Source organism: Alligator sinensis, unplaced genomic scaffold (assembly GCF_000455745.1).
Source record: "Alligator sinensis unplaced genomic scaffold, ASM45574v1 scaffold462_1, whole genome shotgun sequence".
NCBI lineage: Eukaryota > Metazoa > Chordata > Crocodylia > Alligatoridae > Alligator > Alligator sinensis.
In genome coordinates this window covers 86288-103348 of record NW_005842741.1, presented here as the reverse complement: position 1 = coordinate 103348, position 17061 = coordinate 86288, and the positions used below count along the sequence as shown (strand labels likewise).

The window sequence follows — 17061 nt, the reverse complement described above, 5'->3', positions numbered from 1 at the left end:
GGCTGCCGGGTGACTGCTGATCCTCTCCGTGGGGGGAGCAGGGCCCCTCTCTCAGCTCCCCCGACTGCAGCCATGGAGGCCGGGACGGGTGAGCTCACACCAGGCAGGCGAGGAGGGAGGCAGGCTGCACATACGTGGCTGTGTGTGAAGACCAGGCTCCTTGTCCCGGATGGAGCCAGGCAGCGTCCTGAGGCGCTGCTTCTCCTCCTCCTCCTCGCTGCTACTGCTGGAAGCCAACAGCCAGCTGCTTCTCCGCAGCTTCCTCTACCTGGTGCTGTACACCCAGGTGTCCCAGGGCAAGCCTGCATTATGCTTCTTTCATTCATTGAGAAGTGAGTAGAAGCAAAAGTATTTATTTTAGTCAAGCACTGGGTATTATTTCATTGTTGCTTTTATATTGTTTTTATTTTGGATTTTAAACCACATTTCCAGACCCATTTCATTGTCACGTCCTGCAACTTCATGGGTGTCAAAGGTCACATGACATCACTTCCTGATGTGATACTGCTTCCTGTGAGGTCCTTGAATATGGCTCACCAGCCCACTGGGTGATAAAAAGTTCATGATCCGGCCCCACATTCAAAAAGGTTGGACACCCCTGTGCTAGACTGAGCCAAGTGGCATATATTTCAGAGCCCCAGAAAGGATTCCAAAGGTTATAAGGGTATTAAACTTCATAGATGTGGGTGCAACCTCTTAATTAAGATGTCTTAGGCCTCTAAATCCTGGAATCTGTAAGGAAAGAGGGGCAGGGGTCAGAGGAGTCTGAATAGACCCTCATCACATATTCTCCCCCTTAACATAAGTCCCGTGTCACTGAGAGATACAGAACATTGGGTTAAATGAACCTGAAGTCGAATCCAGTATGGCATTTCTTATGTTCCTATTAAAGTTTTATTTGCCAAGGTATTGCATTGCCTATCTTGCCAGCTTTGAACTTTTTGTTTGGGTTGGCAACAGCTCTGTGGTATGGTGGCAGAACAGAAGTGTGCCACCCTATGCAATGCTGTCAGACATACCTCACTTACTCTTCCCCCCACCCCCTTATTAGCCACAGGAATGAGATAATAAGCAATAATAACTGTGACTGTGACCTCCCTCAGGTTAATTTTGTGTGTTGATGTTCTTCCATTTTCTCAGAAAAATAAAGTACTGTGTCCTTACACAAAGGAACAAAATAGTAGTAACAGGAGTTATAGTAACATCAGTCAGACCCTTACAACTCCATTTCAAAAAGAAGATATTTATTTTTGCAGCTACAGTTTTGTTCCCACAACCAATTGTGGAGTAAACAGTTGACTTGAGAACAAAATAAACTACCTGCTTTGTAGTGCAGATTTCATAGGTCAGGTGGTTAGCTGTCTGAATTCAATTATCTGTGTCTATTATTGATTACAGCTACAAAAGTGGCTAATACACAGAGAAGAATTACCATTAGACAGTATTCTCTCTCTCTCTAAGGGAAAATAGCTATGTAGAGGACACAGGTATGCCTGTTGTAAGCATGGAGAAACTTTTGTGGATTGGAAGAAAGGGAATGTGTACTACAGTCTCCACTTTCTCCCTTCAGCTGTTTAAGTGGCATTTCTTCTCCATTTTCACTCCTGTCCATGATGAATGGCACAGATAGCTCTGTGAAGAATCTAGCCCTATTTCCATTTCACACAGAGGATTTTTAGAACTGGAGTGCTGAAGTCAGCCAAGAAATACTCTCCCAACTGGAGTGACATTGAGCATAGTATGCTACATTAAGTAACTGTTTCCAAGAGCCCTGTGTGTTGAAAGATGAAACTAGCAGGAGGGCTGTGGTTCTTGAATAAAAGTGTTCAAAAAACCATTAAATCTCTGCTACTGCTTTTACTGACAAATGAAAGTATTACGAAGAGGAGCAGTAAGTATAATCTCAGATGTCTGAAAGGATGCAGTGTCTGTTCCAGATTTAAAAATAGTCAAGCTAATGACTAGCATATTGGAGGGAAGGCAGAAAGACTGAATCTGACCAGCATGCAAGAATTACAAATGAGAACATCCATATTAACCAATAATTTACAAGCAAGTCTCCATTGGAGGTAAATTAATCTCAGAGTCTTAGTGCTGGGCCTTTCATCTTTACACATTTTACAAAAAGAAATAGTATTGATTGAAGTTGATGGCTTGGTAGGCCTGGAGTTTAAAATCCTCTTTATCCAAAAAAAAGGTAGAGTTGAACAGCAGCAGTAGAAGCTTTCTTAGATTGCCTTACAAATGTGATACAACCATGAGCTGGAGAGACTATATCTAGGAGTCAGAGGGCAGATGTATCTTCATGTCCACTCACTCTTTGGCTCCTACCCTGAGAATGCATCTGAGCTTGCCAATTAAGAAAAATTTGCAAGATATTTTGCTGACCTCACACTCCACAAGAACAGTCATGAGACATGTCATTATATGGAGTGCAGATACAGGGTTGTTAATTTATTTGCTTGGATTAGCTCAGACTAGGAACGAGGGGTTTCTTTCTTTGTGGGGCTTTAGTAGCTATTTACAGCTGTGGTATTACAGTACTGAAGAGGAAATCAGACTCGGCTATCAAATAAAATGCTTTCTGAAAACAGGACTACTAAGTGTTGTACAAACTAGAGGTTATGTTCTTGTAGAACTGTCCACTGAATTCATTCATCCAATGCTCCTTTTGTATTTATAAGCCATTATTCTTCTGGTACCCTCAGGTGCACGAGTCAGATAGTGCTAGTTGTACTGGTCTGACGCTCATTTTTCTAGCTCTTTTGTGTTTAGATACAATGTATGTATCCAAATCCAAGATGACTTTGAGTTTAAGATGACCCCTGCCCCCAGAATTAGATTCTATACATGGAAAATTATGAATTTCTCATACTTCTCCATATAAAGAATCTAATTATTGGATTCATCCTTCCCTTACTGCTGCAGCAGGGAAAGCAGCAACAGAAGGGCAAGCAGTGGGGAGGCAAGTGGCAGGGGACAGGCAGCCTGACCCTGGACTCTTCTCCCCCTGCATCTTGTCTCCATGCCATTTGCTGCCCCTGTCAACCCCGTGCTTACCCCCCACCCCTCACTTTGTCTCCCCTGCACATACATACTTCTCCCTCCTACCTGCTCCTGCCTGCTTGCCTCACAACCTTTGCTTGCCCCCCAACTACCGCACACTGCACTCAGGTGGTTCTGTGCTGAGTCCCTGGCTCATCAGGGAGCAGTGCAGGATCCAGTGCACAGTTAGAGAGTGGCAGGGGAATCATTGCAGAGCCAGGGAACAGTGAGGTAAATCAGCCCAGAGCCAAAGAGCAGCAAGACCCAGAACTGATTCTTTTATCACTCTAGCTGCACTCTGGATCCTGCTGCTCTCTGGCTCCATGGTGATTCCCTAGCTGCTTTCTGGCTCCCTGCTGAGTCAGGGAGCTGTGAGAGAATCAGCCCAAGTCAGAGAGCAGCAAGACCCAGCATGCAGCTAGAGAGTGGTAGGGGAATCAGCACTAGATCTCAGGCTGCTCCATCTCCAGGGCTCCCTGGCTCAGCAGGGAGCTTGAGAGCAACAAGGGATCAGTCCTGAGCCAGCACTCCCTGCAGGTACTGCAAGATAAGATGAGGCTTCATCTTTTCCAGGATGAATCAGGAAAAAATGTCTTGGAATCAAATAAATACAATAATAATGCTGCTTGAGCCAGTGTTATACTATACCACAGTGTACACCTCTAGGGCAGGCTATCAAGGTGTGTCTGCACTGTGCTGGGCAGTGCTCAGAAGTGTCATCATGAAAACAAGCCCTACCCTCTTGCTCCTGCTCTCCACATGCTTTGTGCTAAAAAAGTGCATTGGAGATGTTATTTGTTGAGGTTCTCTTAGGCCCCTGCCACATGTTACACTTAAGATGTCATTAACCAGTTAATCACATCTTAAGTTGGGACCCAGTTACTTGTTCAATCAATTAATGGTGTGATACAACAAGGAATAAGCTACAGAGTTATTCGACAAAAAATGGTTCCTATCACACCAGTAATTGAACATGTAGTCTAGTGTGCTCCTGTGGCTTAGAGCCCCATCAGCTGATCAGAGCTCCCAGTAGCAGGGGAGCATGAGCCTGCAGCTGATACAGGCTCCCAGCTGCAGGGGTGCACCGTGCACCCCTGAGGCTGAGAAACCTAGGTCAGCTGATCCTGGCTCCCAAGGGTGTACCCACAGCTGGGAGCCCCATCAGCTGTGGGAGCTTGTTACCTGCTGGTGCAGGGGGAGCCCAGGAGCCCATCAGCAATAAGGGCAATGGGATCTGATACACAATACCACAGTCGCCTCCTGCCATACGTGTGTGACATGGCAGGAAGCACAATTGTGTGGATCATGCATGAGATCCCATTGCATCTTTACCTGCACTTCTGGAGGGGTCCTTAGGCCCAGGTATGCTTAAAAAGTGTGAGGGTGGGGCATGTTACTATAGTTGCCCTCCTGAACACTGCCCAAACAGTGCAGATGTGCCCACAGTGTTTTGCCCTGAGGTTGTCAAAGAAATACTTTTATAGACAGCCCACCACCAGGCATTCTTAAGACAGCCCAAATATGTCCCTCTCTTCTCTGCCCCTTTTTTGTTGGAGATGGTTCTGCCAACTGTCAGATCTCTTCATTATTTATTCTTGTAGTCCATTTTACTGAAAATAAATTGTATATTGATGTCTTTTGAAAGCTGTTCAGTTTGCATTGGATGTGCTTACTATTGTTCCAGCATTCTGCTCCATATAGGGAGGATGCTTATGATGCTGCTTCTAAATATCTTAAATTTGGTGTTCCTGCTAATCATGCTAGACTTCCATACCTTATAGAGAGGTTTTTTTAAATACTTGCTTTTACAGAGTTTGAACCTTACATCACATGCAGTCACCACCGTCATGACTAATGCAGATAAGTAAATGTATTAGCCATTTTTAAGGCTTCACCTTCCAAATAGATAAAATCATTAGGTAAATTAATTTTCATAATGACCATCTTTGATTTATTAATAATAAGACCTTTTTGCCTGGCAGAATTTGCAAGACCATCTGTCTTTCTGATGACTAATGGCTACAAATTCAATGAAGTGTTATGAAAAAGAAAACACTGAGCTAGACTCAGACCTGCCATTACCACGCATAGCTTCATTACTTGATCCTCCCATTTATTACACACTTTGTTAAGATAGTATAATCCTACAGGGGGAAAAAATACCACTAGCATTATTCCTTTCAGAGCCATCAGCATTTCTAGTCAGTGCTTCTTGTTTTTTAATATATGGGTTTATAATTTGACTCTACCTCTGGGCTGCAGCTTGGTATGCATAGGCAGCCAGGGAATGGATCTTTTTTATCCCCAATAGAGAAATATCCAAATAGTTCTGAACTTTTAAACATGTTTTAGTGTTTAAAAAATAGCTAAATATGTACGGATATGGTGGGCAAAAACATTATTACACAGAGGAGAGAGAGTTTATCATGTCCAGTGGGTTGCAGAAGTCTGTCCCAAAAAAATGATAGAAGACTTAATCATTCAGGGATTTGTTAATATAACAGTAAGCCTTACAAGCTTTGTATATTACTAAGCATACTGCAGAGATGGTGGGACCCATAAGGTTAAACACTATTTGTGATCCTAACCTCAGTTTAATCATGGCACCCTCTGTGTAAGCAAATGGTGTTACACAAGCATAAAACTGGTGTAAAATCAGAATCTAACCCAAGACAGGGAACAGGTTACCCATAGAGGTTGTAGGCTCTCCATCTTTGGAGGTTTTTAAGATCTGGGTAAACTAAGGCTTGGCTGGGATGATCTAGTTGGGGATGGTCCTGCTTTTGAGCAGGGGGTTGGACTAGATGACCCTCCAAGGTCCCTTCTAGCCCTCATTTTCTATTATTCTATGAAGACTGCCTTCAGCTACCTGGTGAGTACAACTGCATAGCCTGTAGTGTGGCATCTTGCTCTATGAATTGGATTTTAAACACTAAAAAGACTGGTAGCATTAATAATGTATTGTTCAAAAATATTGAGTGTTTTCTTTGTATCATTATAACAGAGTGACATAGCTTACAGAGAAAGACCTCCCAGAAATGAAAGAAACTGTAATACAATAATTGACCTTAAATCGTTCATGGAAGCATTTAGTAGAGAGGGTCTGTTAGATTTCCTGCATGGTGTTAAGTGCTTCTCATGTCATAGCCAGGAAGAACAGGTGATGGTTATCTGCCTGGAAGTTAAATCACAGTAGAGTGATAAGTACAATGCAATGCTGGGAGTTGGTTCCTGGCTGTGACACAGTTAAAAAGAATCAGGGAGAGAATCATATAGGGTGCTGAACCATGAGGAACAAATTTTAATGCAGCTTTAGCCAAGGAGCAAAAGGAGATGTATGACGTTACTCTCCCATCCCTAGCGCTTGCTCCTTTGTGCACTTTGAACTGCTGCTGTCTGTGTAGAGACGGAACATCAGCTTTCAGGACACATTTGATAAACCATGAATACACTTGAAAAATAGAACACAGAGCCTGCACAAAATTTTTTATCTTACAAAGGGCATATAGTTCCCAATTAACTTTTGCAGAATAGTAATTAATTCAGAAATGGATCTCTGCTATAGAATGTGATGTCTTAAGAATATATATAAAGTTTGGGGGAAAAAATAACATTTTTTTCTTTCTTCTCCAGATGTTCTTACAGCAGCCAACAGTAACCCTGAGCTTTAGCAGTGCACAGCAGCCAGATCCTCAGCAGTTACAGCCGAGGTCAGGGGTCATCTCTCAGCAGCAGCTTCTCCCCAGTCCTCAACTTCAAGGGCAAATGACATCTTCTCAAACAGCAAGCCAGCAAATTTTAAGAGAGGGGAGTGTGATATCAAGCCAGGTAAACATTTTATTTGAATGAAATGCAGGTAGCACGAATGTACTAAGTCACTACTGAATGATCACATAAAAAACCACGTCATTGCTATAAATAAAATGTGGGTCCCTTTTCATCTCTCTTTCTTCTTGAACAAAGGCTTCTTCCCACAGGTTTTCAACATTAAGAACTTTCTTTCTTTCTTTTTTTAAAGATCTAAACCAGAACATTATGCAGCCAGATGTTTCATTTTTAGAACAGAATTGAGCATGTGTTAGGAACTGTAAATTACTTGTTTTTCTTTAATTGTTCATGAAAGATGTCAGACTGGGAGCCTGGACAGCAGTCCATCTTTCCCAACACCCTCTCAAAAATGTGCCTCAGCACTGTCCTTGAGAATAGTTTGCTCTGTGTGCCCATTCAGTTCTGGCCACAGGTTGCCAACACAGCTGATATATTTCCAGTAGTGTTGGTGTATCAATAGTATGTGGGACTTGCACAAAAGAAACTGAACTGAGATCTCCAGTTCACAGATGTAACTGACTCCAGCACAGGGAAGTAAAGTTCAGCTCTAAGTATTAACAGTTGAAGGCAGTGAAGCTGCAACTGTGCTCAGCACAGATTTGTTTTCCTTTTCGCAGATTTTTTTGGAGTATTTCCATTTTTCCTATTTCAACATAACCCAGCACACTTCCCTTTATAACATTCAGCCCTGATTCTTGCTAGCCTGATCTTGCAGTTCAGTGAACAACATACTTACAGCCTTATGTTCAGACCAGTCACCCTTTTAAAGTAAAATGTTACTGTGTATTGTAAATAGTTTTTAAAAATCAATTTACACTTAATAAGGTTTATCACAATTTCTGATTTTTTATGACAAGGGTGAATCTCTTCTAACTGCCTTTCTGGTTCCTTAGAGTCATCTTTACCTCCAAAACTGCTCCACAGAATTAAAGGGCGTGCTTTGTTTTCATAATACATTGATTTCAGAGTCAAGTACTCTGCAGGCAAGTAAAATAAAAAGGGTGCAATGCTGTACAAGAAAGGTATAATGGATTACAAAATATTAGCGTGTCTAGCAACTGCCTCCCACATGTACAGACACACCCAAGATTTAATCATTAAGGTGATACTTTTCTTACAAGACGAGACTATATTTTTAAGTTTTTCTCTAAAAACTGGTCATAGGTTACCACCTGTTTTCTTGCCCATTTTCCCTTTGCTTCCTGTCATTTTCCTATGCAATTGCATTCAGACCATAGTCTGTCCCTAGATGTCCAAAAACAGTTAGCACAATCGGTGTTTAGATTTACATTTTAAAAGTTCATTAAAATTCTTATCTAGGGTCAGAAATTAATTCGAAGTGCGCAGATGGGACAAAGTAGCAGTCATTCATCCAGTGGCTTAGCTTCACAATTCAGCACGTCTGCATTGCTCTCACAGACTGTGAACATGGCTCCACCTGCTGCTGTAGCCCAGGATAGCAGTCCGTGTCATGCCAGTCCAGATTTCAGCCATGACCGACAACTAAGGTAAATGCTTTTTAACTAACTGAATGATTTTGTCTTGAAGCCAGAGCTGTGCATTTGCACCTGGGCAACACAGCAAATCAGGATTTGGAGCACTAAGGCAATGGGAAATGAGAGGTACTTTTATTATGACTTATATAAACCAAAGTTTTATGAAAAAAAAGCAGATTAAACAAACCAGTAGGCCATTTAGGCCTAGCCCATGACTTAGGGTGTGTGTTCATGCTGTGGAGTGAGGGTGAGTAGTAATACAAATCCCTTCCTTCCCAAAATGTATTTTTAGGCACAGCCCTGAGCAAGGGGTAGGATGCCCTGGGAGTAGTAGCTCCAGCAGGCTGTGCGCCACTGAGACATGGAGGGGTAGGTTGTAGCCATGTTGGTCTAAGGGCATAGGCGGACAGGGTTCCTTGGGTAAATCCGATATCTTTTATTAGACCAGCTCAAATACTTGCAAAGAAGAATGTTTCCAACTATTTGAGTTGGTCTAACAAAAGATACCGGATTTACCCAAAGAAGCTTGTCTGCCTCTAACACAGAGCGTCATAATCTACTGGTAGTACAGAACAGTAGAAATCATTCCTTTCCCTTGGCAAGAGAGAAGAAAGGATGGCATTGTGCCATCCTTTGAGGGGTGTCTTTGAGGCACCCAGCCTGCTAGGCTACTTCTAGGTAGAGCATCTTTTACCCTACCCCTTGCTTGGGCTTTACCTAAAGGTACAGTCCAGGCACAAGAATTTCATTTTCTAAGCAATTACTTCTGACAGTCCCAGACATGCAAATGATTAATTTTGAATTTAGCATACATGATCCAATTGCCTGATGTGCCTGTCTGGCCTGTATGTGGGATACCTAGCAGTATGCTTTACACTTGTGCTAAGATATCTTCTATTTCCCAACTTGGATGATTGATCAAGGACAACACTCTGACATGTATCAGAATATCAGTGTCAGAGTTAGTAGGGTTCATGATAAATTTCCCCAGATCTCAGGAGACAATTAGAATATGTGGAAGCCGTGCTAGACACAGCTCTATTCAAAGCCTTCCCCAGAGCAGGAGCCTAACATTACCAGGCTGGCAGAAAGTATACTACTGATAAGCAAGAGCAAGGAGGTAACAGCTTGAATTTTGGTGTGAATGAGGTTACTCCTGTAACTCTATTCATGTGATGTATCTCCATAGGAATGCAAGCAACATGGGGGGCATCTTGAATCCTGTGTGGTTAATAGACAATTACTTAGTCTCTTTGGGGTGATGTCAGTACTGGTGCAGCATGAAAATAGGAATGGGCTTCTGTTTGTCTCTGGGAAAAGGCATAGTAATCTCAGGTGAGATCAGCCTGGGATCAGGAGCACATGTATGGAACATGGGTAGGAGTTCCTGAGTTTTTAGCCTGTGTTGAGCATAAAAGCGTAGGCTAAAATCAGTGGCCCCAGGGAATGCAGATCCAGAAAGTGACTCCAAGTCTTCTGACTTGTGACTTGTTCCCCACCCTCAAAACCATTTGTCCTATTTCAGTATATGACATTTGTTCATTGTTTTGTTAGAGTAATATCATTTCTCCTCTTTTCCATGTTCAAGACTGCTGCTCAGTCAACCTATTCAACCAATGATGCCTGGTTCCTGTAATGCAAGACATTCTTCAGATGTCAGTGCAGCTGGATCCCAGACTAAGTATGTTACTGAAAAATAAAGCACCTTAGTGATTTTGAGGGGAGCTGACCTTTAAGTTAGAAATCTACTAGTGTTAGTAAACATCAGTAGTGTGCACATACCTTTTTGTCCTGTGACGTGCCGGAGATCTGCTGCTTGCAGTTGTATAAGAGGCGAAATGCACGTCAGTGCACAGAAAATTGCAGCAGTGAGCTTTTGAACTAAAGTACCTCTGAGGTGTTTTAGTTCAAAAGCCCACCACCACCATTTTCTCAGCGCTGGCATGCATTTCACCACTTATACAACTGCAAGCGTTGCAGCACCAGGCACTTTTCAAACCACCCAGCACTGCAGTGCGTGCACACGTAAAAATGCTGTTAGTGTGTTGATGCTGACTCTCAATGCCAACCTTGCTGTACTGGGCCAGTTCACTATTTAAAATTGCTACTATGAGAAATAGAATGTGCCAGTGGATTTTAAACAAATGATGAAAAAAGACCCTTTTTTATTTCTCTCTCACACTACTTACATCAGTGATGTTTCTGATCCACCAAAGCTTAGTGAGAAAGAAAACACATTAAACATTTGACCTCTGTTTCAGTGCTGACCTACTGGAAATTGAGGGCTCGATCTCTCACTCTAGTGCAGTGATTCTCAGTTTAGAGTGCCATGGCACCCTGGTTTCTATTAAATCCTTTTCAACGTGCTGCAGGCTTCTGCACAAGATTAGCACTGTCGAGTATGCAAACACTTTCACATGATTCACAAAATAAACCCAGATATTTCAAATAGGAATCTATAGCATCAAAACGATTCTGCGTGGTTGTGGTCTTGCTGAGTTCTCTTCAGCAGAACAATTGCTTTATTACTTTTCTGTAATCAGTGAGTGAAAGCTGAGAGGTGGCATTTTCCAAGAGGTGCCTCGAATCTAATGAGGTTGAGAACCACTGCTCTAGTATGACACCAGCGTAACTCTGGGTGCAGACAGGAGTGACAATTTTTGCCTGATCTGGACACAGAAAGCTGCCTGTCGCCATGACCAAACACAAACATACGACTGCAGACAGCTTAAAAAATGACAGATCAGGCGAAAATCTGAACCCTCATTGCATAAAGGGTCAGATTAAGACATTTCAAAACAGAGCATCTTCTATAACTTCTGTCTGTGTTGCCTGCCAACCTTGAGCTGTTTTCAGAATGGAAGTGGGGAAAGAGAGCGGAGGGAGTTCAGTCTGAGGTTTTTTTCAGAACCTGCTGGAGGGTGGGGTGGGTGAGTTGGCCCCAAAAAGAAAAAGTGTTATTAGTATTGAATCTAGCATACATGATCCAATTGCCAGGTTGGGGCAGGGGGCAGGCATTAATTCACCTGCCCCACCCTCCAGCACCGGTTGGGAAACCCCTAGAACCAGCTCCGTCTGCTTCCTTTCCCCCCTCCCTTTCTTAAACAGAGACATGCTGGGAAGGAGCAGGGACCATTGCTAGGGAAAACCAGCTGCAGGCAGGTAGTCATTAGCTAGATTCCTCTCCCTTCTGGAACCAACAGTGAACTTCTGTTTGATCCAGGGGATCATTGCAACTCAGAATGCTTCCTACAAACCATTCTCAATTACAGTGGGGAGCTGCACTTCTGTCTGCACCCTCTATTGACCTCAGTAATCTCATTAGGTTTTAGAAGATAAGCAAAGTTAGGCTTGGTTAGTAACAGCTCTCTTGTCCTTTTGCAACAAGCCTTCAGAAAGAGTAGGGCACAGGAGTACCTCCCAGGAGCAGACTGGGAACAGAGTTGTGACACTTGAGTCACAGTCTTGTTTCTAACCCTTCCCTTCTCCTCTGGACCATTCCTGTTATCTTGCTTTAAGGGAGTGGTGCTCAAACTTCCTGCCCCCATGGCATGGGGTTAGTGCACTGACCAGATCCCATGTGAGGTTGCCACATGGGGTTATACTGGTCAGTCCAGTATACTGCCTGGCCCTGTGTGCCAGATGTAGCTTCTTGTCGGCCTGACCCCATGGCTAGTCTGACTCTGTGTACTGGCATGGATCCAGCTGTGTGCTGGCACAACCTTGCATGCCCAATCAGGCCATAGAGCGACCCTGAGTGCCAGCTTAGCAATGTGCTGGTGCTGGTCCAGGACCAGCACAGGACCACGTTATCTGGCCCACAAGGCTCCACTCAGGTCCAGAAATTTGACAATAGGGAAGCAGCAGTTAACACTGCTAGCACTATCCAGCTGCCAAATTTCCAGATCATGGGGAGCCCCGTGGGCTGGGTGATATGTCTCCATGGGCTGGATCTGACCTGTGGACCAGAGATTGAGAACTGGTGCTTTAAGATGACCCCAGTAGGATTGGAGATGCCTATGAAAAACCAAGGAACTGCAAGGATTTAAGTAGATGCTTCATTATATGGCATTCTAACCTCTGTTTCAGTCATTAGCCAGTGCACCCGCAAGGTGTGGTGGGGAACAGACACATTGTCTTTTAAGTGAAACTGAGGTCCTAGTCATTAAAGGTCCCAGGGGGCTTTATTGAGGGTAAGGATGATCCTGTATCCTGACAGAACATCTTTCTTAGCAATTTAACTAAAAGCTGTTTATTCTTCACTTCTTTTATTTAGATACTCTCAAAACCAACAAATGTTTCAAAATCTGGAAGTACAGACTTCCAGCAGTGGCTCGCCGATAGTATTGATGGGACAAGCGGTATTACACCAAGGGTTCTCTGCAACGCAGCCTTCTCAGCCATCCTCTCTGCAACCTATGCAACTCCAACATCAACAGCATCAGCAGCAACGCTACCTTCAGGTAGGGTGAAATAAAAGAGATAATACGCAAAATATACGAATGCAACAGTACTGTGAAAAGTAGTAAGGAACACAGCATTTTTAGAAGGTAGAACAAATGGGACCACCCCATTGTCTTTCACACAAGTATTAGGGAAATGGATTCAGCACTTATAAGCCTTTCAAATATATCAGTGTAGCAGCTAGCGCTATCGGAGTATGTTAAAAAATATTCTACAGCGTTAACCCGAAGTGTATTGAAAGGGCATTTAGTGTCAGAAAACTGCACTCATACATATTAGTCTCCCATTGATTCTATAAATATTTCTTAGCTTACATGTCAAAAGATTGTTTTTCTAACTGCCAGTACCTTCCACGTAAAATCAAAAATGAACATTCAGGTTTTCTTTTTTTCACTCTTGTATGCTATCATGTCCTGCAACAAAGTTTCTGAAGTTGGAATTTGGATAGCAATGTAGTTGTTGAGACTCTGCCCAAAATAGAATTTAGCTACCAAAGTGCTACTCTACTAACAGGAATAAGCCAATACACTTGTGCCAATACAGTTAGAAAATATATACTTGCAAGAAGTAGATATGCCACATAGGAATATATTGTTTTTATATATGCATGTTCTCACCATAATGTTAAGTACAAAGGTACTATGCTTGAAAAGGCAGAGTTTAGTTATTAGTTTCATCAGTTTGGTTATCCCCATAGAGTTTTAAGATTTGAAAAGGCTTTAAATAAATACAGCTGTTACTCTCAGGTCCATCTCCCACAGATGTCTTAAGAGGTGTCAGAATTTTTTGTATAATGGTAAAGTGCATGGGGAAAAAAGAGCCAAAATGGAGCTTGTAAGCCAAATTCTACACTTAACTCAGATCTGCAACGTCCACTGAGCGGAGCGGAAGAGTACAGAAATGGCCATTTATAAACATCAACTCACTTCATGTAGTATTTTTAGATGCATGTCAGGCAAAGGATTTCAATGGCTGCCAGTATTAGAATGTGAATAACCACATCACTACTTCAGCTAAAATTCCTGTATTAAATCCAAAAGCCAATAGCTGTTGTGCAGTTATTTCAGTACCTACTACACATTAGGTAGAAATGTTACAATATTTATTAATGATCACATTCACAGAGTATTTCCAGTTACAAGCATTTGTATTTTGCTTCTTCAGGAGGTAATACAGGCCAAAAAAATGGAGTTTATGGGAATGACCAAGCTGATGAAATACTTATAAATAATGTGTTTCTTGCTCCATTTTTTCCCTCTAGATTTCTCATTACATTATCATCTGAGTGCCAGAAACTAATCAGACCTAGCCCAAAACTTCCACACATACCAATCTTGTTGTTCCCAGTACACACAACCTTCTTCTTACTTTCTTTATTCTTGGTGGTGTCCTTCTAGATGCCCCAGAGTCAACATTTGGCTTACCAGTTTCCTTGCTATTGTTGCTATTGTTTTGCTTTTTCACCTTCCTTTTCTTCTGTACTAGCATAGTGATGACTTATTAGTTTTCATAATAGAGGACTTATTTCTCAGACTTCATCCTACGAATGCTAGCATTTTCACTATCTGTCTGTCTCTCTGGTTAAACTTTGGCTTCCTGAAAGACTGCCGTGCTTGTACCTGATGTGATAAAACATGCCATCATCTATTGCATAATTATAGCATGTTTCATAATGTCTACAGTCAGAACCAGAGCATTTTATAGTGATGGGTAGGAGGTGAGGCATCAAGATTCCCAGGCTCTGTTTCCAGCTCTGCCATAGTCTTCCTGAGTAAGCTAAGACACTTTTCAGTGCCTGATCTACTTGCCTGAAAAATGGAAGGAGTACTAGCTATTGTAAGTAGTAACTAGTTAACATTTGTAAATGCTCTCAGGTCCTTGTTTGAAAGATGATAAGGATGAACAAAGTATTATAGTTATTATTAAATAAATTTCCAAAAGAACAAAGAAACACTTCTGTTAGTATGCTTGTACAATGCAGTTGGATTGAACCAGACATGGATTGATCAGATACTCAAGTCAAATGCCAGTTTCTAAATCTTAGGTCAGTATACCGTGCCTACTAGTGGATTTCTTCTACCATGTGGACTCATAACTTCTGTTCTGCACTGTACTTCTTTCCACAGTGGAAATAGGCCTTCAACCTGAATAGGTATTCTGTTCTCATGGTAGATCTCTGTTTAAATAACCAAATCCCAGTTTTTCATTTTTTGCCTGTATTGCCTCCTGAAGAAGCGAAGTACAAAATAAGAGTGTAATGCCTGAAAGAGCACAAAAAACGCACAAAAAAAGGTTTAAGCCAGCAAAGAACTATTATCTGGGCTAATATAGTACATGTTGAAGTTCATGGGAGTCTTTCTGTTACCTTTAAAGACTGCTCAGTTGAGCCTGTATAGCCTGATCCAAAACCTGATAAAATCACTGGAAAGACTCCGACTGATTTCAATGGCCTGTGATCAGACCCATATTGCAGACTGGAACTGATGGAAAAACTACTTCTGGGCTGTCAGACAGATTTCATTCCCCTGAAAGTCAATTGCAGAACTCCTCTTGACTCATCATGCAGGATGAGGCCCTCTTAGCCAAGCTAATCAAACACCAAGTACACAGCCTGAAAATTATTTAACCTTAGAAATAACAGCCTGCGAACAATGGACTTTTTCAACTAACCTTCAAATTAGGAAACGGGAGTTTTAGTTTGTAATAAAGTCAGATCATAGATGTGAACTGTGTTTTATCTGTAGGTGCAGACACCAAGTTCTTTGCACAATGAGCAGCCAGATTCTTTGCTCCTGCCCTCCTACTCGCAACAACAGAGTAGCATGGGATACCATCAGACTCAGTCCCAGCAGCCACCGCAGCAACAGCTTGCCCCCAGACGAACCAATAGCTTGTCAGACTCATCAAATTTACCACAGCCACTACGATAAGAGTCCCACCAGCACAATCAGTGCACAATTAGCTTTAACCAATGGGTGCATGGGATGGGAGAAGAAATGATGTTGTATGGATGGATTTGGCTTTTGCACAAGCATTTCCAAGTTCCATGATAGAAGCCGACCACCGAGTGCCAGCTGCAGCAGACAGTGCAATAGGAATGGTGCAGGATTCTGTTTGCACTCTTTCATTAATCTGCTGTGTGCTTTCATATGAACTGAGGAAAAATAAAGTGAACGCTGTCCTGTGGAAACTCCCTCACTCTTCAGTGTGCATCAGGAGAAGATTCTTTGCGGAAGAGCATTGTGAAAGCACATCGCTGGCTCCAAAAAACTGTGGACAGACACCTGAGGTACTTGGCATTCAGTTGAAACCAATTCTTCTTTTGCATATGAAAAGCACTGGGTCAAAGGTCTATTGAGGAGAGAACAAGAGATTATTTTTATTATGATTATTATTATTATTTTGCACAACTGCACACAAAACATAACCTAGGCACTTTCTGTAAAGAGAAGTTTGTTTCCTTATTCTGGTGGCCAAACTAGCACATCCAACGGAGCGGATAGCCCGGTCATTGTTAAAAGATGCTCTACAATCCATCCCCCTTGACTTACACCCTGAAACCTAAAAGTATTAAGCAGTTTACCTTCCCTACTCTTTATAATGAGAAATAAAAAACACTGGACTGTTTCCTATTAACTCTGAGAATGGTGACTGCAAAGGAGATGTTAAAATATAAGCACAATCATACAGCACAGTTCCCGAATTCTAGTCAGGCTTTTGATCGTATGAAGTGGGACCCCTCTGCAAATGAAACAGCCTGTTCACAGCAAGGATCTGAGGAATATGCACTGTGTTTTGGCCCATTGACTGGGGATGCTGCAAACTATTACATATCTCTTTCATGATAACAATTAGGATTGAATTTTCCTTTGAAAAAAATGCACTTTTCGCTTTTTTGTATGTTTTATGTTGATATGTTTCTAAGAAAGATTTTATGTAATTATTAAATAAAAGTAGTGTATTGTACAGCTGTTGTAATAATGACCTATTTCTATATAAAATAAAATTATATGGAATTATGTGGAAATTATTTTGTATATGAAATATCAACTCATTTCACAAGTATAAAGGTTTTGCTTTGTGCTTCTTTTGTGAGTGGATATTTTGAATAAATTAATGAATCAGTAACATTTTTGTGGACGGCGCTTATGCTGTATACATCTCCATATCCATTTTTTTTCATTTAGTAATACACATTTGCATTTAGCTCAAGAGTAATATAAAATAG

The 17061-nt window shown here is 41.9% G+C and overlaps 1 protein-coding gene across 2 annotated transcripts in view; it reads left to right on the top strand.

The window, feature by feature from the left end:
• The window catches only part of NPAS2 (neuronal PAS domain protein 2), an 88108-nt gene extending 71251 nt beyond the window's left edge, over positions 1-16857 (top strand). For both annotated transcript variants that reach the window (XM_014525066.2, XM_014525067.2), the window contains 5 exons: positions 6679-6873; positions 8194-8381; positions 9958-10050; positions 12646-12832; positions 15578-16857. In XM_014525066.2, coding sequence (XP_014380552.2) covers positions 6679-6873; positions 8194-8381; positions 9958-10050; positions 12646-12832; positions 15578-15763 — 849 coding nt within the window. In that variant the 3' untranslated portion in view covers positions 15764-16857. The remainder of the gene's footprint in view (positions 1-6678; positions 6874-8193; positions 8382-9957; positions 10051-12645; positions 12833-15577) is intronic.
• The last annotated feature ends 204 nt before the right edge of the window (positions 16858-17061 follow it).